General features: G+C 43.5%; 1 protein-coding gene across 1 annotated transcript in view; it reads left to right on the top strand.

Annotated features, from left to right (window-relative positions):
• Positions 1–317: 317 nt before the first annotated feature.
• The window catches only part of CRB1 (crumbs cell polarity complex component 1), a 210,492-nt gene continuing 187,178 nt past the window's right edge, over positions 318–23,631 (top strand). The window contains exon 1 of the mRNA XM_073592978.1: positions 318–569. Coding sequence (XP_073449079.1) covers positions 497–569 — 73 coding nt within the window. The 5' untranslated portion in view covers positions 318–496. The remainder of the gene's footprint in view (positions 570–23,631) is intronic.

Raw genomic sequence — 23,631 nt, 5'->3', positions numbered from 1 at the left:
ATGTCATGTATACGGCATGCTTAAAAAAAGCACAGATTGAAATGTATGCAAAAGAAGATGCGCTGTTGTGTATACATTATGAGCCTTAAATAATTTCTTATTAAGGCAAGTGCTTCCTGTAATCATGGATCTTTGTCAGGAATACTGCCCTGAATACCTGTTATAAATAGCAAGAACTAGAAGAGAAAAGAGGACCTCAAGGCAGATTACAGGCAGGATGGTCATGATTGTTAAGCATATTGTCTGTGATCTCACATCTTCCCTCCCTTTAATCCACTCCATGCATCTGCAATCATCTACACCAGATTTTACACATCACCCAGACCACTTGTACCAGCATCCCAGCTGCTGTGTCAATGAGAGCAGGGTGCATGGTGTGTCTGTGCCGCTGTGTACACGCTGAGGGACAGATGCTTTACCCATATGTACAAGGCATGGTTTGTGGTGTATATCATCTGCCAGGAATAATGTGGACACAACTATAGAGCAGCACTGGATGATGGAACAGTACAACATCCCTTTGATTTGCTGTCTCAATTTGGCTGTCTTGATGCTTCTTCAAGTCCCCTGTAAGTTGTATTGATTTCATAGATTTCTGACAAAAGAGATCTCTTTAATTGCTTAAATCGTAAACTTGCTATAGTGTTTTGGTTGTGTGCATGTCACATCAAATTTTATTGTAGAATAATATTCAAAAGTCACTTTACTACTTTATCTGTTGTCAATTTTATTGTATATTTGCAAACCAGAAATGTTACTGTGCATAAGAAAAATGTTATTTCAGCGTACGTTAGCTCCATTAATAAGTTACCGATAAAAATATAATTTACATAATTTCAAATAGAATTCTAGGAAGTAGACAAAATCTACTCTTGCAGTAACCCTCCATCCCCTTCTCCCCCTGCACTTCAAGAGTTAAATGCTCATTTAGGGTGCAGGGGATAAGGTGTAATACTTACCGTACTTTATTTGTGGCTCATTCCCTCACCCTCCATCCATGCAACCAGTTCAGAAGGGATGAGCCAGATGTTTGAGTCAAACGTAAGTTAGACTCGAACACTGGGTGTTCGCCGAACAGCGAACATTATGCGGTGTTCGCGGCAAATTCAAAAAGCCGCAGAACATCATTAAAGTGGTTGTTAAGCCACTTGTATAAAATGCTCCCATCCCCTCTGTATTAGAACAATAAGTTCCCCTGTGCCTGTGTTGTATGATAAATATGCTTATCTGTACTGATAACACACCTTCTTCCTAGGATCAGTTGCCTCTTCTCTCCTCTGCCAGCTGAAAGTCCCGGGGGGGGGGGGGGGGGGGGGATGTGTATGGGGGGCGAGCACTGCCACTGATGTCGGCTGGGGAGGCCTACCTCAAAGAAAAGCTTCAGGAATATATAATGTACTGAGAGTACAGTCATCAGGAGTATGTTCAGTGACGCCCAGCCCTCAAAGTGCAGTGGTCAGGAGTATAAAATGTATAACATAGTGTATATTGTGCAGGGCTCAGAAGTGCATAATGCACAAAGTCCAAGTATCAGGAGTGGTCGTCGCACAGAGTGCAGGGTCCAGGAGTGCGTAATGCACAGAGTGCAGGGCTCAGGAGTGCATAATGCAAATCACTCACCAGCTGCAAATCATTTACCGGTTCATGCACATGCAAATCTCATCGCAATTTTACATATGAATTAACTGTGGGCACAGTTTAAAAGGGATGAGCCTTTGCAGAGAGCGGCCCTTGTACACAGGTCAGTGGGAGTAAAGTGAAAATGCAGGACACAATCAGTGACTGTTGGGAGCAATGCAATATTATTAGATTGAATATGCAATCCCTATATCAGGCGGAAACTAAGAGAGAACTAAAACTCAATTTTACTTCCTGTATTCTTCTTTTACAATAAGTATAGGTAGAATTAACATGGCTAGCTATTATGGACTGTTTCATTTTCCACGGTGATCTTTGCCTAATAATATAGTCCAGAGAGTTTCTCATTTAGGGAGTGTAAAAATTGTATGCAGGGATGTTGTTGGGGCTCAAAAAAGACCCTGGGCATACCCAGGGTGAAAAGTTACAGTGTCAGTGTATGGGGCTTGTGTCCTTTTTTTGTTCTCCCTCGTTCGGTTTCCCTCTCTTAGGCTCCATTCACACCAATGTGTTTTTTTCATGCTTCTTTTCTTTACAGGACATTATTTTTAACATGGGTTCCTATGGAACACATTCACATCAATGCATTTTTGTGCCTCTGTGTTTTTGGAAAGGGTCAGGGATTTTTTTTTAAATGCGAAATGGTGCTTTTTTTGGTCCAATAGACTTCAATAAAGAAGCTGCGAAAAAGCATATAGTGCGTTTTTACCACAACTTTCCTGCGAATCTGCCCAACAACAAATTTGCAAAAAAAAGCATAAAAAACGCAAATTGTGGCAAACACGCTGCAAAATCACAGCAAAATCGTGGTTAAAAAGCCGCAAAGAGCACTGCAGAAACGCTCAAAGGCAACATGCATAGGTGTGATTGGTGCTCCTGCCCACAAATGCCCCTTGACTGTGTGCTCAGCTCCTCCATATGAAAGAAAAAAAAAAAGCCCATGAAGACTCTCTTGGGATGTATGACTTGGGATGTATGACTAGGCCAGGAACCAGGAAGCAACTAAAGAAGTAAAAAAAAAAAAAAAAGTTTACAATAAGTAAATATAATATTCTTTCCTATCCATTTACTAAGGCTAGCAGCATAAGGATTAAAAATAGTTAATGTTGATTGAGGGCATTTAGTTCCCTTATAAGTATACATAATACCTGCAGTGATTGTTTGATAAATGTTACATCAACTAATACAACTTGTGGAAATCTGATAACATTAAGGTGAGCCTGTTCCTAAAAATCACCAAGTTGCCAGCACAAAACCTCCGTGGCACAGTGGACTCACAGAAGTTGGTACTGCCCTTCTTAAAACAGCGACAAGAGGCAGTACAGTAAGCAGAGGCATAGCAAAGGCCCACAGTTATGTGTATAATCCCAGTTCTGGGCTTGGAGGGAATATTATAATTTGTTGTTGTTTTGAGGATTATTCTTTGTTACTGCTGGATTATTATAAATAATTGTGTCCTAGTAAGGATTAATATAGTCTATTGCTGCTTGGGTGGAGGATAATTTACTTCTACCTGTGTGCACATTTTTTGAACTTGAATGCTACATTAAGGTGGGGAATTATATTTTAAAGCTGAAGTTTAATCACTTATATTATGCCTTCACTGGTCCCCCCCCCCTCTTTTCCATAAATGTTCTGCATCTCCAGTGTAAGTACTGAAAGTGTATGTAACTTATCAACTTGTGGTGAGATAGCAATAACTCACAATCTCAGCAGTGTTAGCATACAGTGATTTGAACCATCTTGCAGACTGTAGAAAAGTTTAATCTAAAACTTGTGCAGACCCTAACCACTTCAGCCCCGGAAGAATTGGCTCCTTAAAGTGATTTTTTTTTTTAAATAACAAACATGTTATACTGACAACCTCTGTGCAGTTGGTTTTGCACAGAGCAGCCCGGATCCTCCTCTTCTCAGGTCCCTCTTTGCTGCTCCTGGCCCCTCCCTCCTTTGAGTGCCCCTGTAGCTTGCTACAGGTTGTCACCCAAGCCGAGTCAGAGCTCCGTGTATCCATTCAGACACAGAGCCCCGACCTGGCCCCGTCTCTATTTCCCCTGATTGGCTGACTGACTTTGATTGACAGCTGTGTAAGCCAATAGCACCGCTGCTCTGTCTCAGCCAATCAGCAGGAGTGTACTGGATGGCTGAGGGGATCGTGGACATTACTGAAGAGAGAAGGAGCTCAGGTAGGTAATTGGGGGTGCTGGGGAGGCTGCTACACACAGAAGGTTTTTTATCTTAATGCATAGTATGCATTAAGATAAAAAAACCTTCTGCCTTTACAACTCCTTTAATGACCAGAGTACATTTTACAATTTGGTACTGCGCTGCTTTAACTGATAATTGCGCAGTCATGCAATGCTGTACCCAAACAAAATTTGCGTCCTTATTTTCCCACAAATAGAACTCTCTTTTGATGGCATTTGATTGCCTCTGCGATTTTTATTTTTTTCGATATAAACGGAAAAAGACTAAAAATTTTGAAAAAAAAAATGATATTTTCTACTTTTTGTTATAAAAAAAATCCAATAAACTCAATTTTAGTCATACATTTAGGCCAAAATGTATTCAACCACATGTCTTTGGTAAAAAAAAATGTCAATAAGCTTATATTTATTGGTATGCGCAAAAGTTATAGCGTCTACAAACTAGGGTACATTTTCTGGAATTTATGCAGCTTTTGGTTTATGACTGCCTATCTCATTTCTTGAGGTGCTAAAATGGCAGTACAACCCCCCCCCCATGACCCCATTTTGGAAAGTAGACACCCCAATTGCTGAGAGGCATGTTGAGCCCATTGTATATATTTTTTTTGTCACAAGTGATTGAAAAATGACAAAAAAATTAAATTAAAAAAAATTAACACAAAATTGTCACTAAATGATATATTGCTCACACATGCCATGGTTATATGTGGAATTACACCCCAAAATACATTCTGCTGCTTCTCCTGAGTATGGGGATACCACATGTGTGAGACTTTTTGGAAGCCTAGGGGCGTACAGGACCCCGAAAACCAAGCACCGCCTTCAGGATTTCTAAGGGGGTAAATTTTTTATTTTACTCCTCACTACCTATCACAGTTTCGAAGGCCATAAAATGCCAAGATAGCACGACCCCCCCAAATGACCCCATTTTGGAAAGTAGACACCCCAAACTATTTGCTGAGAGGCATGTTGTGTCCATGGAATATTTTATATTTTGCCACAAGTTTCGGGAAATCTTTTTTGCACAAAATGATATATTGCTCAAACATGCCATGGGCATATGTGAAATTACATCCCAAAATACATTCTGCTGCTTCCCTTGAGTACAGGGATACCACATGTGTGAGACTTTTTTGGAGCCTAGCTGTGTACAGGACCCCGAAAACCAATCACTGCCTTCAGGCTTTCTAAGGGAGTAAAATGGCGATTTCACTTCCTCACTACCTATCACAGTTTCAGAGGCCCTGAAATGTCAAGATAGCAAAAAAAAACCCAAAGTACCCCATTTTGGAAACAAGACACTTCAAGCTATTTGCTGAGAGGTATGTTGCGTCCACGAAATATTTTATATTTTGCCACAAGTTTCGGAAAATTTTTTTTTGTTTTATACAAAGTTGTCACTAAATGATATATTGTTCAAACATGGCATGGTTATATGTGGAATTACACCCCAAAATACATTCTGCTGCTTCTCCTGAGTATGGGAATACCACATGTGTGGAACTTTTTGGCAGTCTAAACATGTACAGGACCCTGAAAACCAATCACCGCTTTCAGGCTTTCTAAGGGCGTAAATTTTTGATTTCACTCCTTACTACAGTTACAGTTTCGGAGGCCATGAAATGCCAAGATAGCACAAAACCCCCCCAAATGACGCCATTTTGGAAAGTAGACACCCCAAGCTATTTGCTGAGAGGCATGTTGAGTATTTTGCACATCTCGCTTTTTGTCAAAAAGTTTTGAAAATTGAAAAAAGAAAAAAAATACATTTTCCTTTTCTTTCTTCATTTTCAAAAACAAATGAGAGCTGCAAAATACTCGCCATGCCTCTTAGAAAATACCTTGGGGTGTCTACTTTCCAAAATGGGTTCATTTGGGGGGGGGGGGGGGGGGGTGTTGTGCTATCTTGGCATTTCATGGCCTCCAAAACTGTGATAGGTAGTGAGGAGTGAAACCAAAAATTTACGCCTTTAGAAAGCCTGAATGCGGTGATTGATTTTCGGGGTCCTGTACATGGTTAGATTGCCAAAACGTTCCACACATGTGGTATCCCCATACACTGGAGAAGCAGCAGAATGTATTTTGGGGTGTAATTCCACATAGCCATGCCCTGTTTGAACAATATATCATTTAGTGACAACTTTGTGCAAAAAAAAAAAGTTTGTAATATTCCTGAAACTTGTGGCAAAATATAAAATATTCCATTGACTCAACATGTCTATCAGCAAATAGCTTGGGGTGTCTGCTTTTCAAAAAGAGGTCATGGGGGGGGGGGGGGAGGGGTTGAACTGTCCCGGCATTTTATGCACAACATTAGAAGCTTAGGTCACACATCACCCACTCTTCTAGCCACTTGAAGACAAAGCCCTTTGACACTTTTTGTTTACATGAAAAAAATATTTTTTTCGCTAGAAAATTACTTTGAACCCCCAAACATTATACATATTTTTTTTTAAAGCAAAGGCCCTACAGATTCAAATGGTGCCTGTTGCAATTTTTTTTTTTTTCACACAGTATTTGCGCAGCGATTTTTCAAACGGAATTTTTTTGGAAAAAAAACACTTTTTAAAAAAATTTTAATACACTAAACACATTATATTGACCAAATGTTTTATGTAATAAAAAAGATGATCTTATGCCGAGCACATGGATACCAAACACGACATGCTTTAAAATTGCGCACAAACGTGCAGCGGCAACAAACTACATGCGTTTTTAAAAGCTTTTAACATCTTTTACAGGTTACCACTTTAGATTTACAGAGGAGGTCTACTGCTAAAATTACTGCCCTCGATCTGATTTTTGCAGTGATACCTTACATGCATGGTGAATTTTTTTTTTTTTAACCCCTTCCCGCCGACCGTACGCAGATATGCGTACTCGGCTTTCGGGGGTTATACCGGGATGATGCCTGCAGCTGCAGGCATCATCCCAGTACCGTTGTTTAGAGCCAACGATTGGCTATCCGTGTATAACAACCGATGCGGCTAAAAGCCGCTCGGCTGTTATACCGGAGCAGCGGGAGGGGGGGGGGCGTCCCCCCCTCCCGCCGCCTCCCGCCGCTTTTACCGGGCCTCCCGGTTGATCTGGAGGCTCGGTGACCAATCCGATGCCTCCGGCGGCTGGAACAAAGCTGTGGCTGGCTTCGTTCCAGCCTTCAAATTGTAAACGTGGAAGCGACATCATGACGTCACTTCCCGTTTACTCGGCTGCCAATGGCGCCGGTTTTAAAAAAGTACACAGTATTCAGAATCGCCGTTTTCGGCGATCTGAATGCTTTGAAGTGTAAAGGAGGGATGGGGGGTCTTTTAGACCCCCCATCTCTCCATAAAAAGTACCTATCACCACCTATTACTGTCACAAGGGATGTTTACCTGTTTCACAAGGGATGTTTCCTTGTGACAGCAATAAAAGTCATCAAAACATTTTTTTTTTTTAAACACAATTTATGAATTTAAAAATAAATAAAATAAATAAGAAAAAAAAAAACAAACATTTTTTAAAGCGCCCCCGTCCCCGTGAGCTCGTGCAGCAAAGAAAACGCATACGGAAGTCGCGCACGCATATGTAAACTGTGTTCAAATCACACATGTGAGGTATCGCCGTGATCGTAAGAGCAATAATTCTAGCACTAGACCTCCTCTGTAACTCTAACCTGGTAACCGTAAAAAAAATTTAAAGCATCGCATATGGAAATTCTTAGGTACCGTAGTTTGTCGCCATTCCACGAGTGCGTGCAATTATAAAGCGTGACATGTTTGGTATCTATTTACTCGGCGTAACATCATCTTTCACATTATACAAAAAAATTGGGGTAACTTTACTGTTTGGATTTTTTAAAATTCATGAAAGTGTCCCTTTTCCAAAAATTTGCGTTTAAAACACCGAGCGATATAAAATAATGCAACAATCGCCATTTTATTCAGCATCCCAGCTTAGCCTTTTCACAGCCACCTAGACCCAGAATGGAATACTGGACAGCAGGAAGTCCTTGAGGATTATGTTTTTAAAGAGCATGCGTGTGATTTCTTCTATATTGATGCCTGAGTGGATCTATCCCCTATACTTTATATAATATTCGCAAGCACCCGGGCCACCTGGATTGACGCTTACGCAGCACCGATACCATCGTGGATCCCCACAGTTACAAGCTAGATTGACCCAGTGGGTGTATACCCATCTGTGTCCAATCTTTCTGGTAAGCCCCCAACTTAAGAGGTGGTGGATCTTCTATCAACACACACTTAAAGTTTCTTCACAAATTTTTGGTGCTATATATTCTTTAAGGACCTTCTAACTTTTTTGGACTGTATAATAAGTGTATCATTGGCACTTTTCTCTGTACTATGGACTCAATGTGTACTACTCCCTAAGGATTATTATACACATTTATGTACCGTATACATTATGTTAAACTATGCACATGATTATTGATTAATGTTTATAACTGTTAGCGCTACACTTTTCTTTATTTAATCACCATTTTATTCTCCAGATTCTCTGCTAAAAAAAAAATACATAATGTTTGGGGGTTCTAAGTAATTTTCGAGCAAAAAATACGGATTTTAACTTGTAAACACCAAATTTCAAAAATAGGCTTAGTCATGAAAGGGTTAACTGCTCCTTTCATTTTTTTTTTTTATTGTTATCTCAGGGAATGTAAATATCCCCTATGATAACAATAGGTAGTGACAGGTACTCTTTTTTGAAAAAATTGGGTCTATTAGACACTAGATCTCTCCTCTGCCCTCAAAGCATCTGACCACACCAAGATCGGTGTGATAAAATGCTTTCCCAATGGCGAAACCTGAGTCATGAAATGCTCGTAGCTTCTGGTTTTTTAGGCCATAGAGATGATTGGAGCCATTCTGGTCTCCGATCAGATTTATGGTCAGCTGCCGAAACCACCAGCTGCGTTCTTGGGTTCCCTGGTGGGACACGAGAGCCCATGAAAACCATGGAGGACGGCGGGGGTGGGGGGACATTCCATCCCACTGCTCGTAAAAGCAGTCTAGAGGCTAATTAGCCACTAGGATTGCTTTTACATGAAAGCCGACGGCTGGCTGAAAAACTAAAAATTTAGTTCAAATACTTACTGTAATTTTTCTTTCCTGACAAGCTCCATGGCAGCACAGCTGGGTATAGGCTCCGCCCCCCCCCCCATGCCTCCAGGACTTAACTCATAAATTTGAGCCCACCTACAGCCTCGGCATTCTGTAACTAGTCCTACCAAGCTGGGTGGGATCTGTGCTGCCATGGAGTTCGTCAGGAAAGGAAAATTACGGTAAGTATTTGAATTAAATTTTCCGTTTTCCTGACAGCTCCATGTCAGCACAGCTGTGAACTAACTAGCCAAAACAGGGGAGGGATAATGCTACACACTCCTCAATTCTGACTAAAAAAAAAAAACAGAAGCCAGGATGCCTCTGCCAAACTCAACTGTCATTATGCCATGAATATTTTGGTGCCCACGTAGCTGCCTTGCAGATAGTTTCAGACACTCGGCCTGCTGCCACGCTCAAGGTTGAGACCCTTCAAGTGAAGGGTGCTGTGATTCTCCTGGCATGGCCAAACCTTTCAACTTGTAGGCCAAGGGGATGAGCTTTACCAACCAAGAGGCAATAATCTTGCTGGAAGCCATAAAATCATTATGTGTTCCACCTGGAATAACAAATAGATGCTCCGCCTTCCTGATGGCAGAAGTTGTCTTGATTAAACATTTTAAAGCTTGGCCCACATCCAATGGGCTAATTTCTTGACTACTCCCAAAAAGGAATGTAGGAGGACAACCTTTTGTGTGATATGGACTCTGAAGGTCAGTTCAGGGACAAAATTTGAGCATTGGCATGAGTACCACCCTGTCTGGAAGTAGGCACGTATGGGTTTTTTAAACCCCAAGGCCACCAATGCTGACTCTCTTCTGGCTGATGTTATTGCCACCAGTAAAGCAGTTTTCAGTGAGAGGTACCACAGGGTGATTGAAGGCATCTGATGCAATGACGTCCAACAGCAATGGGAGATCCCATTTCGAAAATAATTTGAGGTCTCTGCATCTTGAAAAACAGTATAATTAAATGTTGGATGCCCACTGTATGCCGGTGAAGGCAGAGATAGCCGAAATGTGTGCCTATAGCATACTTACGCATAGGCCTAAATCAAGCCACGTCTGCAGGCATTTCAGAATGGCCTTCTGAAGAGTCCAGCGTAAAATCTAGATCAGCAATAATACCGGGAATTTATGCCATATTCTGCTATAGGCACAGTTAGCGCTGTCATTTCTTGTTTTCGTAAGAGTATTTACAATCTTCACAGAGCATTCAAAATCCATTAGCCTCTGCCTCTCTAGACCCAGGCCATCAGCCTAAGCCTGTCGGATAGTGGATGAATGGAACTTTGGATAAGATTTGAGCTTACAGAGGGAGTCAATCCTTGACACTTATAAGGATGAGCAAAGGGTACCAAGGCTTCTTTGGCCAATCTGGGATCACCAGAACTGTTACCTTCCCTTACTACAGCCTCATCTGGAAGCTGGGATTCAGAGGGAGCAGCAGAAAAACATAAGCCAACTTGGAGATCCTCTCTGCAGTCAGCACCTTCACCCTGATTGCCTGCGGATTCTGGGCCCTGGAATGGAATTTCAGCAATTTGGTGTTGACTGGGGATGTGAGCGGTCTACCTCTGGAAGAAAAATACCAAGTTCTGTTAGTTCTCGAAAGACTAACAGTAGTCTGGACCATTCATTGTCGTCCAGACTTGTCCTGGACAAATAGTTTGCCTGAAGATTCTTCTCACCAGGCATATAGGCCGCAGATAGCTGCAGAAGATTGACTTGGGCAGATTCTAGAATTAGAGAAACCTCCTTCAGAAGGGAGAGACTGAGCCTTGTTTCCAGATTTAGGCCACAGTTGTTGCGCTGTCCAACTTTACCAGGACAGGCTTACCCCGAAACATTGCAGACAATTTTGTTTCTTCAACCACCAGTTTAGGCTACTGGCCTCCATCCACAGCCCTGATTCGGCAAGTGGTTCATGAGCTAGACCTAGCCCTGGCAGGAATCAGGACATAATGATAAAGTTTGTTCAGAACAGTGACAAAAAAGGTAGGAATTTTCAATAGAATTGCAATAATATTTTGCAATGTACACAAACCAAGGAAATTGTAGACATCATAAACATACTTCTCCCCTGGCTCCATTAGTCATCCACAGGTGGCTTCTCTACCTTCTCTGAAAATGCTGGTTTTTTGAGGGGGTTGGCATAATTGCAACAGTAAAGAAAACATGAGAAGCCACCAACAGTTTATTGCCACGTGTGAACAAAGTGTTACTTTGTGCACCTGTTATGTAGAGTACTCCCTGTGGAAGAGCTCAGGCTATGCATTGGGGCTGCAGGGAGCAAGGCACCACAATACCCAGCAATGCAGCATTCATTTGGATACAAAACATTTTTCAAATTCAGCTCACCCAGCCTCCGTCATCAAACCGTAAACACTGGCACAGCGTGGTGCGCGTGCATAGGGGAGACTGCCAACACCACTGCCCAATTTACATGGACCCAGCGGATCCCAGACAAGGCTAACAAAAAGTCAACAAAAAAGTCGCCTCGAGGACCAGCAGCAGGGGCTCCCTGGATTATGGGTCATTTAGCCGAGACACCAGGGACTGCATCCAGTCTAATCCACACGTGGACGGATGGACGGCCAGCCATTTAGACCAGCCAGGTAGAGGAGCACACCTAGGTCCTGCGCATAGGAGAAAAAAAGAAGAAGACTGTAGGTGGGCTCAACTTTATATGAGTTAAGTTCTGGAGGCATGGAGCCGTCAGGAAATAATGATACCAAGATGATACCTAAACCTGCAGGCATCATTCTGGTTTAACCACTCAAAGTCCAGCAATATACCAGTACGTTGCTGGTCCTTGTTGGGCATATATTGTAATGTTCTTTTTTTCATGCAGCCTGTGGGCTAAACGAAAAAAAGAGATTGATCAGTGGGTATGCCCACCATTAGAATACCGCCTTTCATCCACTCACTTCTAATGATGGGCATGCATGCACCATTTTTTTTTTTTTTTTTAACTGTGGTGGTGAAATCACCTCCTACAGCGCTGGAGTCACTGATTTATGTATTGTCAGAGCAAACGCTGTTGCTGTCAAGATAAATAAATCAGTGCTGCAGCTGAATGACGTAACTGAAAAGCAAACAATGGTAACAATAAAACATTAACTCAATAAAAAAAAAAAAAAAAAATTATTTTTTATCGCAATCGGTGCCTAAAAAATATATGCCAAAGCATGGGTACCAGGGAGGACATACGGACCTCTTCTGGAATTTTAGGAAGGATCCAGTTTGTCCTGAAGCTTTGTATAGCACATAAGGGTTCAGCAGAGCCAATTGGAAAAAAATATATAGACACTTTTTTGTACCAGGGTCTGGCCTTACGGACAATTAAGTACGGCACCAACATCTGGTCATTGAGATCCACCCCTCCCATGTTAAGGTTGTATGCGTGGCGTTTCTCCACAACACCAGTTGCCGATGGAATTTCGACTGTCGTATCTGCGTGAAGGGAGGACAGAAAAAAAACATTCCGTGAATCCCTCTACTTCACTGCAAACCAATTATTTACATCTCAAGTGGGCTCTCTCCCCCTGCCTAAGTCGGGACTCTACAAGCCGTTGGGGAAAGCCCCGGCGATTAGATCGCATGGTGCCACATGCGCCAATTCCACAATCAAAAAGGTGACTAAAAAGTGTCACGCTTGTGTAATAATTGAGCAAATTATTACATTTCAAGCAGGCTCTCTCCCCCCCGCCTAAGTCGGGACTCTACAAGCCATTGGGGGAAGCCCCGGTGATTAGATCGCATGGTGCCACGTGCACCAATACCACAATCAAAAAGGTGACTAAAAAGTGTCACACTTATGTAATAATTGTCCACGTACAAGTGGTACCCCTTTCCGAATAAGGGTGACACTAGACATGTGCGATTAGTTTAGTACAAAACGAAAATTCCGTTTACAAATTTCGGATCCAAATTCCGTTACAACTGAAACGTGACTGGTGTTTTGTTGACCAGAGGTTTTCTTCTGCTGCTGAGTGAGGGTGGGGAAAATGACCTTTTTTAATATGGGAGTGGGAGACTGGTACTTGTAGTCGATGGGAGATTCAGAATCAGACAAAATAAGAATATTTGTTAACCACTTCAATACAGCGCAGTTATACACCTTCCTGCCCAGACCAATTTTCAGCTTTCAGTGCTGTTGCAGTTTGAATGACAATTGCGTGGTCATACAACACTGTACCCAAACTACATTTTTATCATTTTGTTCCCACAAATAGAGCTTTCTTTTGGTGGTATTTGATCACCTCTGCGGTTTTTATTTTTTGCGAAACAAATAAAAAAATACCGAAAATTTTGAAAAAAATAAAAGTTTTGCTTTTGTTTTTGTTTAAAATTTTTGTAAATAAGTAAGTTTTCTCTTTCACTGATGGGCACTGAAAAGGTGGCACTGACAGGCACTGATAAGGCGGCAGCGATGAGGTGGCACCAATGAGCGGGCACTGATGGGTGGCACTGATGGGCATTGATAGGCAGCACTGATGGGCACTCATGGGTGGCACTGGTGGGCACTGATAGGCGACACTGATGGGCACTGATAGGTTCTTATGGGTGGCACTGATGGGCACTGATAGGTGGCACTGCTGGGCACTGATGGGCAGTGATAGGTGGCACTGATGGGCACTGATACGCGGCACTGATACACATCCCTGGTGGCACTGGCAGTGGTAGGCATTGGAGTGGGCACTGATTGGCAGCTGCCTTTGCACGGATTAGTTTTTCCCTGGGGGTCTAGGGGGCATACCTGGTGGTCTAGTGTGGCTGGTTTCCCTGGTGGTCCTGGGCGGCTTCCCTGGTGGTCCTGGGTAGGATCCGAGGGGGGGCTGTGCTGATAGACAATCAGCACAGACCCCCCCCTGTCAGAAGAGCAGCCGATCGGCTCTCCTCTACTCGCGTCTGTCAGACGCGAGTGAGGAAAAGCTGATCACCGGCTCTTCCTATTTACATTATAATCAGCCGTGATTGGACACGGCTGATCACGTGGTAGAGTCTCCGTCAGAGCCTCTTTACCTAGATCTGTGTTGCGGGGTGTCAGACTGACACCCCGCAACCGTGATCGCCGCGATGCGCGCCCCCGGGGGCGCGCAGCGGCTCAATATCCGGAGGACGTTATATGACGCCCAGTCAGGATATTGAAACCACTTTGCCGCAGTCATTCTGCTATATGGCGGGCGGCAAGTGGTTAATTACGATTATTCGTTATGATTAAGTTAAAAACCCAGGAAGTCAGCACAGGGATGGTGGAAGCCCCTCATAATGAGCACAGCAAAGGGATGGTGGGAGCCCCTCATAATGATAAATTCATCATAACGAACGTTCGTAATTGTTACGAAAAGTTAACGAACCTAACGAAAATTCGTATGAATTCAAATTGAATTTCACGAATTACGAAATACGAATTAACAGCTAATACGAAATGGAACTGAATGAAATGAAACGAATTTATTGACGGCGCACATGTCTAGGTGACACCATGTCCCACACAATCTTACCAGTGCTCCCTATGTAGTCTGGGCAGTTCTCCGGCTCCACGTGACTATCTCTTCCCTCCTAAACCATAAAACTATATGTATAGCCTGTTACCCTGTCACAGAGCTTATACATCTTGACCCCATATTTGGCACGCTTGCTGGGAAGATACTGTTTGATAGACAAGCGGCCAGAAAACTTAATCAGGGACTCATCAACACAGAAAACTTGATCGGGAGTAAACAAGGCTGCAAATTTTGGATCAAATCCAGGGTCACCCCAAGGACGACAGAGTTCATTGTCATTGAAGTGCATATATCGCAAGATCTGCTTGTATCGTGTCCCAGTCACGCAAGCAGAGAACATGGCATATGATGAATTGGGTCAGTTGACCAATATGACCGCAACTCACTTTTTTTAGTTATGCCCATGAGGAGGGATAGGCCCAGGAAGGTCTTAAATTTGGGAACCGTAAAAGGTTTCTAATTTCTGGCAAGGGCCAACTGGGGATCAGCGGCGATGAATTGACCAGCATACAAATAGCTTTGGTCCACAATAGATCTATAGAGATCTTCCGTGAAACACAGCAAATGATAGATAAAATAGATTTAAAAAGTTACAAATTTATTAATGCAAAATCTAAAAATAGACACAACTTTTGCCATTTACAAAATTACAGTTGATATAACATGTTCACAATGAGATAAAAAAAAACACTAATTTATAGCACTCATGTATAAATGGACAGAGTGATACTCAACGCGTTTAAAGGTCATGCGTTATTCCTCTTCATCAGGAGCAAGTGGTATGAATATTATTTGATATTTACAATTCATAAAGAAAAAACAATCAGTAAAGAATATATGCATACATATAATTAGACAAAAGTTTTGTCTTCAGACAAGCAATATATATATATATATATATATATATATATTAAGTACACGCTGTCTACTGGCCATATAGAAGATGTCTTGGTACTTCACATCAACAATTTTTGTATGGATAAAGGAGGGAGAAAGAGAGAAACAAGAAAATATGGCTGTGCTTGCCTCACAGCACCCAGGGAGGATGGAGACGGGCACGGCCAACCCAATGACAGCCAAAGGGGGGGGGGGGGGCAACAAAGGGGGATGCCCCGACCAGAAACCAGGCCATCTGCACCAGATTGAAGACAACGTAAATCTAACAATAAGTATATAAGTAAATTAGTGGATGATGATATATGCACATATAAATGGCATGCATATACAGGATGTGTACAAAACCCCAAAGCCACTCAAAGAGAAGGAAAAAGTGGGAAGGGAATGGAGAGAAAAAAAAGAAAAAGGAAAAGAGAGAAGTAAGGGAGGAAAAAAGAGGGAGGGAGAGGGAGGAAAAAAGAGGGAGGGAGAGGGAGGGAAAGGGGGGAGGGGAAAAGTGGGAAACCAAAAGGAAGGGGGCAGGAGAAATGGAAGGGGGTTGTTTCTCTGATGCGGTACCTCAACCCACCTCACTTAGTAGATATACAGCGTAAGAACTGGAAAAATTACCAAAAATGGGGGACCAGGAGGCCAAAGGATAAGGACCTGTTGCTAGTCTGTCTGGTCGACAAATAAAAACAGTAAAATATTGGTGTCTAAAAGGCAATGTACATAAATATGCACAGTAATGATCCATAGTATCAAAATTGAACATGAGAGAATAAAACAGATAGAAGAATGTATAAATCAATTTACTTCGGAGTTGATGTTACAGAGGAACAGTCTCCATTGAAAAGGGATGCCTGGAGAATTGCCTTTGTGAGTATCTCTCTATAGCTTTAATCAATGAGTTATATCTATAATGGGAGGTGGAAGACGGTAAGTTACTATCAAGAACGCATATATAATGCGTATACAGTCTGTGCATATATCATGTTCAAATAGACCTATCACTATGCACATGAACATCCAATAACTATACAAAACCTAATGGTCAAACATTTAAAAGGATGACCTAAAAAGGCACAGAAGGGCAAACCAAACCCCATAGACTGAATATAAATATATCCTCATTGGACCAGAACCTATAACAATGGAGACAAAACTTACCCCATAGGTGGCCTGTCATGTGAATATCCTTGCTTTTAGCAGGACTGGTTGTAGTAAAAGAGGCAGCAGGAGTGTGAACTAGCAACTGCTGGCTTATAAGTACTTGGAGTAAGGGAGGAGGAGGGGGAAGAGGAAGGGGAGGACACAATGGGAGAACACCCCTAACACAGGGGTGGGGCATCAACACAGGTGCAGACCGTTACCAGCAGCAAGTGGGCATCCACCAAATGCCCTCCCCTGAGCGAGCGGCGCATAGTCGCAGACAGATAGCCATGACATGCCCGGTGCGGAACGACAAGTCCACGGGGCGCTTGGGTACCGCCCAACGGGGGCAGAGACCACGCCCTACGCCAGATGATGGAGAACCGCGTCATCCACCCACCAGCACATATTGGTGCCAGAGGGGCCGGTGTCTTGCCGAGAATGTTCCCTCGGCGGATAAGTTCCCCCCCTGTACTGCGCAGGCGCAGCGCCTGCGCAGTACGGACTACTGTCAGCCGCCGGAGATAGCCGAAGCTCAAACGCTTCAATCAGCTGTACACGGCGCCTGCGCTCTGGGTCCAGGTTCCTTCCCCACCATCCAAGTGGACCTAGAGGGGGAATCTAAAAGAGCCGAGCGAAGCGTGGCGAGTGAAGCGAGCCCGCGAGGGGCCCTCTTACAGGCGCCATGTACAGCTGATTTTCAGCTATTCCGCTCCGGCTATTTCCGCCGGATCCTAATGCGCAGGCGCAGCGTCTGCGCAGTAGAGGGGGGAACTTAGCCGCCGAGCGGAACTTTCTCGGCAGAACACCGGAATTGACCGGTCGCATGGCAACCAGTGAAACAAAGGGCGACACGATGACGTAGTCAGCCAACGGCCTTTGTGCGCTGGATGACCGTCACAGGGATGCCAAGGAGCCAGACCCCATCTAGTGGACAAAACTGAGAATGCGGGCACAGCCATAAATGCAACAGAAAAAAAGAGGACAGAGAACTCCAGAAAACATCATTGCTAGTAAAGATCTAATAATACTAGAAAACTGCATAGCTAACATTACATATTCACTTTGCATAAACAACAAAGACAAAAACAGAGATCATTAATGCCCAATGGATCCAAATATAATAATGTAAAAATATATACAAAAGGGGAGAGTTTTTTGGAATCTGTAGAGAGACATGAATTATACATTATACATTATATTTTATAAACAGGTGTGACCATTAAATGAGACCATTTAATCAAAGTGACCATTAATGAGAGAAGAGAAATCCAAACGTTTACTGATGATTACAAAGTAAGGAACCTCCATAAAGGAACATCATTGACTATATATTAGTTTCGGAGACCCCTGACTTGAAACCTTCTAAAAAAGGTCTAAAAGAAATAGACTTGTTCAATCCCGGAGGAGACGTGGCGTCAGGGCTGTCTTAATGAGTGGGCACACCTGGGCACTGCCCAGGGGCCCCAGCTGCATGGGGGGCCCTTGCACTTTCCCCAAAGCAACTGGTCCTTGAGCCCACGCTGCTTCAAAATTGGGGGCCCCATGATGACAATGAGCGTGATGGATACACAGGGGAGGCAGGCTGGCAGTGGTGCACCGTGCTGTGTAGAACTATAGCTATGCCCCATGAAGCTTAAATGCTTGGGATTCGAAGGCTGCGGGGTAGTAACTGTAGTGGGAGCTGCTGATTCGGCAGCACTGAGAGCCCACCTGCGGAAGTAGCATTGTGGATGGTGTCATGGTGAGCCCAGCTGTCCAGTACTGTTTGCACTGAAGGGCTTGGAATGCCCAGAGGGATGCTCCCTCCTCCGCCCCTTCTTCTGCCTGCTTGATTGGTATAGGTGAGTCCAGGGCTGGAGGTGGGCACATAGCCAAAAGTTTACAAGCACTGTATCTCCACTGGAAAAGAGGGTATTACATGGATGGAATAATGGTGCTTGGGGAAATCAAGGGTGTATGGGGGGAAACAATGCTGAGGGGGGATCTGGGGTGTATAGGGGGTAGCAATGCTTGGGGTAGTAAAACATCTGCAATAGTGCTCTATTGTGACATCAACATCTGTCAGTGTCCACCAGGGGATGCTCAACATCTGTCATAAATTACAAGTACACAGTAACATCTGTCAGTGTACCAGTGTCCCACCAATAAATAAATAAAAAAAAATTAAGTTTCCCGTCCCACCCGTGCTCACATGCAAAGGCGAACGCACACGTTGGTCCCGCACGCATATGTATACGACGATCGCACCACACGTGAGGTATTGCCATGAACGTCAGAGTGAGAACAATAATTCTAGCACCAGACCTCCTGTGTAACTCTAAACTGGTAACCAATAAAGCGTCGCCTATGGAGATTTTTAAATGCTGAAGTTTGGTGCCATTTCAAAAGCGTGCGCAATTTTAAACCATGATGATATGTTTGGTATCTATTTACCCAGTGCAACACCATATTTTATATTTTACCAAAAATGTTGGTATTATATTGTTTCTGTGTGCATTGAAATTCATTAAAATTTATTTGTAGCTAGAGTCCTCCTATCCTGACAATAGTGACTTACCAAGACCTGCGGTGTGCCTTGGTCTGATTGGTCGGTATACCTGAAAAGAGGGCATACCCTCTATGAATGAAACTGAGTATGACTGAGCAAGTATGACTGAAAAGAGTGTGGGAACCGGGAGGGTGGGAACCCGGAAGTTAAGCCGACGCTGAACCTGGCTGTGAAGGAGGGCTATATAGCCCCAGACTCCTCCCACAAATGCAGCCAGCCTTTCAACTTGTAGTCAGAGTCCTCCTATCCTGACAATAGTGACTTACCAAGACCTGTGGTGTGCCTTGGTCTGATTGGTCGGTATACCTGAAAAGAGGGCAAAAGACACATGAGTAGGTGTGAAGCACAGAAAGTTTAATGAAAATGAGATAACAAAAGATCAATCCAACAAAGAGGCAAATGCCCTAATGACCTCCGTATGTGGGTCAGGAATGTACCTGCTAAAACAGGAGGATCTCCATAGCCCCATGTGCTTGATGATGAAAGGAGGTACCCCTTGTTTGGAAGCGGCAGATGCCGCCCCGATCCTGAAAGAATGGCCGGTAAATAGTGTTGGATTTAAGCCTAATTTAGCGATCAGGATCCTAACATGTGCCATGAACTGTTTGGAAGTTAGAGGATCTAAGGGAAATGGCAGCAATGGGCTGTCCGGTGAGGAAGTAGCCAGAAAACTGGAAAGTGAGTCCAGAACCTTGAACGGACACCATCTGCTATTGGTGCCGTAAAACTTGACCACATGACCTTGACCCACCTGTCTAGTTTTATTGTTGTTAAGCTGCAGGGCGAAATGGTCCGGATACCTACTGAGACTGCCCTTGGAGAGGAAAGGTGCCTGAAGATTGACCCGTGAAACTTCCCCTGGTCTGAGTAACCCAAAGAAACTTAAGTAAACAGCAGCTTTAAGCACCAGACTGGGACCTATACCAAAAGGGGATGATGATAGTAAGTCCAAAATATCCCGTACCATCTGACCAGTGATCGGTAGTCTGGAAACCTGCGCTTGACCCTGTGATTTCAGAATACCCCTCAACAAGGCCTTGGGAGGGTGAGCAGCAAAGATGGACGGACTAGAAGGGTCTTGAAATGTTGTACGCCTGCCAGATACAACTTGATGGTACTAGCGGACAAAGCCAACAAACACACTGTGGCAATAGGCTGCAAATGCCATTACAGATTTGATGTCCCACGGACAGCTAGAAGGATGAAGCTCCAAAAATTTTTGAAATTTCATCCAACCCGTGGAGTACGCTTTGAAAGTGTTGCTGGATAAAGATGCATTAGCCAATCCGATCACCTGTGTCCAGAACCTTTTCAGTCCATGGTGAGCAGGGAAAATGGAGGAACCAGTTTGCCCACCCTCTCTGCTTCTGGGTGCTGCAAGAAAAATGTATCAAATTTAAAACGAGACAATGCATCGGCTGCCCTATGGAAATCCCCGCTGATCAATCCCCCTGGAAATGGAACCTGTAGGTCAAACCTAACCAAGTCAACCTGCGCAAGAAAGACATGATGACCAGGGACCCTGACCTGCCTTTGTTGATAATGTTGGCGGTAGCCAGATTGTCCATGAAGAAAATGACTGAACTTCCTGCCCAGCCTGGCCCCCAAGTGACTGCTGCCGCCACAATTGGGTAGATTTCAAATAACGCTGAAGTCTGTGCAAATTTAGGTAAAAGGAAAACTTCCCGGGGCCAACAGCTAGCCAGCCATTCAGCCCCACACATGGCCGCAAACCCCCCTGACGCAGCTGCATCAGTGAAAAGGCATATGGAAAAATGCAGCGCATGTACAAATGAATATAGGTCTTTAAAATGGTGAAACAGTCAAGAAATAACTAATTGACCACAGGTGCCTTGAAACAGAAACGTCCATAGATGGATGTAAATGTCCAACCGCACAGGAGGTATAAGTACTCCAAGGGGTGGTGATGGTCTGATGGTTGTCAGAAAACACCTGGCATCATACAGCGACTTCCTAACCGAGAAACCGGGTCCCAATGGGTCATTCAGAGAAAGTGCAAAAAAGCCTCTTACCAGATCCTGTGGATTCCCATGTCAGCGACAGGGAATCGCATGCGCAGTTTGTCACAAATGACGTGGAATGGGAGCTCAGGAATCGCCAATCTCTTGGATTGTGGTCTGTATGGATCTCGGCCGGCAACCGGATGGGTCCTCACAACGAACCGTCCTCACACCGAACCGTCCCAGCGTGCATCAGAAGTTTCACAAACGGTCCCCCGAAAGGAGCAGTTGGAAGGACTGGATCTCATGCGGTAAATGTGGAAACAAAAAGAATGTGCCTCCACATGGTGCAGATAAAAAAGGGTGTTTTTATTGACAAAAACGACCATACACAAATAAAAGCGTGATCACGGTGGATAAAAACAAATGGGCAACAAAGAGAGTGGTGTATGTACCCGACGCGTTTCGACCTAGGGGTCTTCAACAGGGGCATAGACCACTCACTCCAAGTTGCCAAATATATATAATAAAATTATTTAGAGAAGGACTAATCACAAGGGCTGAAAAACCAGGAGATTGGATTGGGTGAATACAATCACATGACTTGCTTGAATGTCTAGACATAAAGATCATACACAATTTCTATATAAATAAATGAATGACATTAAGGTGAAGCTCAGGAGACTGTATAAAGGTCTACAAGCAGAAAAATATATCACTCTATGATCTCTCTAACAAAAATAAAGCATTTAAAGATTAAATGAAAACAGCACTCCTCTGCTGACAGTCCGGCAGAATGTACCGCCCTGTCAGCCAGAGGAGCCAATCCTCAATAAGAAGACAAAAGGTGTTAAATAAAGCTGACCAATAGGCCGCTATGTATGAGCCGGCCTCTATCCCTGAACACCCACATGACCAGTCTGTGTAGGAAATGATGTCACGTCCGTGGGCGTGTCTGACGTCTCCCTCTCACATGACTCACTGGGCCAATCAGAGAGCAAACATCCCACTCAACTCTGCTGTACGTACAATCCGTACACCGCAGAGGGATGGGACTTAAATAAATACACCTAGCGTCCCGGCAATGCAATCCAGCAAGCAACGGACGCTGAATGAGACAAAACAGCATCTCTATGGTGTCTGTGTAAAAAAATGTGTTATGCAGCAGACCGGGACCCGATGACCCGGAAGTGTGCATAGAACTCCTGTGAACCGGAAGTGTATTGGAAGTGGGGACACATATAGTGAAATATAATGTGTTGGGAAATGACTAACTGAGGTGGAATCGCATAAATGTGTAAAAAAATATACTGGAGTGGCATGTGTGAATGTCTCTTAAGGTCCATGTGTGTTAGGTGGGACTGAAATAAAAAATTAAAAAATTAAAAATTGAAAAATTATGTGAACACAAAATCTCCAGAACGCACATTGTAAAATGTGTTAAAATGAATATATATGTGGAGGGAATGTGTGGATTTGTAAAGTGACCCAAATATCTGATAGTTATCCCTATGATCCCTTGACTGTAAAGAATCATCAGCATAGACCGAATGGGTCAATTTGGATTGGACCAATTTCAATTGGGTGAATAGATAACCCTCTAAGGTGCACCATATATAAACTCTGTACCAGCTTGTGAATATAGGTGAAAAAAAAAGGAGAGGGGGAGGGGGAAAAAGTGTTGAAATAATGAAAAAAAAAAAAGTCCCAAAAGAAAAAGAACATAAAAGGAAAAGGTATCTTTAATTTGAGTTCGGCCACTCTGACGGAGGCAGAGAAATCTGTCCTTGACAGAGGACTCAAATTTGTTCCGCCCAAACCCCTTAACAAATTTTCCACCTTTATTGACGTCCTCAAGTTCACACGTAAATTGAGCATACAAAGACACTTTCTGACTAAACCCCCTATGGGATTTAACAATAAGGGGATTTCATCCACTACAATCCCCCCGGCTCCAGCCAATACACATACAGGTTCTGAACCCGTAGATTCTAGCTTGTCTGATGTACAAGTTACACATTCAGGATTATCCAATCCATCTACATTTAACCCCCCAGGCTCTCTGGCTCCCTCCATACAGGTTTTTAAAAACCTTGTTCTGGGAGATCTGGACAAATTAAACAAACAGAAAAAACGTGTCTATATTCAATCAGACATAAAAAACGGCCTCAGATCTCTTTGTGAGAAAAAGAACCTGATAATCCGCCCAGCGGATAAGGGGGGCGGGATTGTAGTTCTTGATAAGGTCGATTACCTTAAAGAGATGTATAGAATCCTTAACGATTCAAACACTTACAGCCCTATTCCCACGGACCCCACTACACCTTTCAAAAAGGCTCTGGTCAAACTTATTGAGGAAGGTTATGCGCTAGGGATTTTAAAAACAAAAAGGAAAAAAGTTTTCTAGTCCCACAAGTCCCACGCATTCCAGCTATCTATTATCTTCCTAAAGTCATGTGTATTTCCTACACAGACTGGTCATGTGGGCGTTCAGGGATAGAGGCCGGCTCATACATAGCGGCCTATTGGTCAGCTTTATTTAACACCTTTTGTCTTCTTATTGAGGATTGGCTCCTCTGGCTGACAGGGCGGTACATTCTGCCGGACTGTCAGCAGAGGAGTGCTGTTTTCATTT

Source organism: Aquarana catesbeiana, linkage group LG07, assembly GCF_042186555.1.
Source record: "Aquarana catesbeiana isolate 2022-GZ linkage group LG07, ASM4218655v1, whole genome shotgun sequence".
Lineage (NCBI taxonomy): Eukaryota > Metazoa > Chordata > Amphibia > Anura > Ranidae > Aquarana > Aquarana catesbeiana.
Note: the sequence above shows the minus strand (reverse complement) of the source record. Positions and strands in the feature narration are given on the sequence as shown.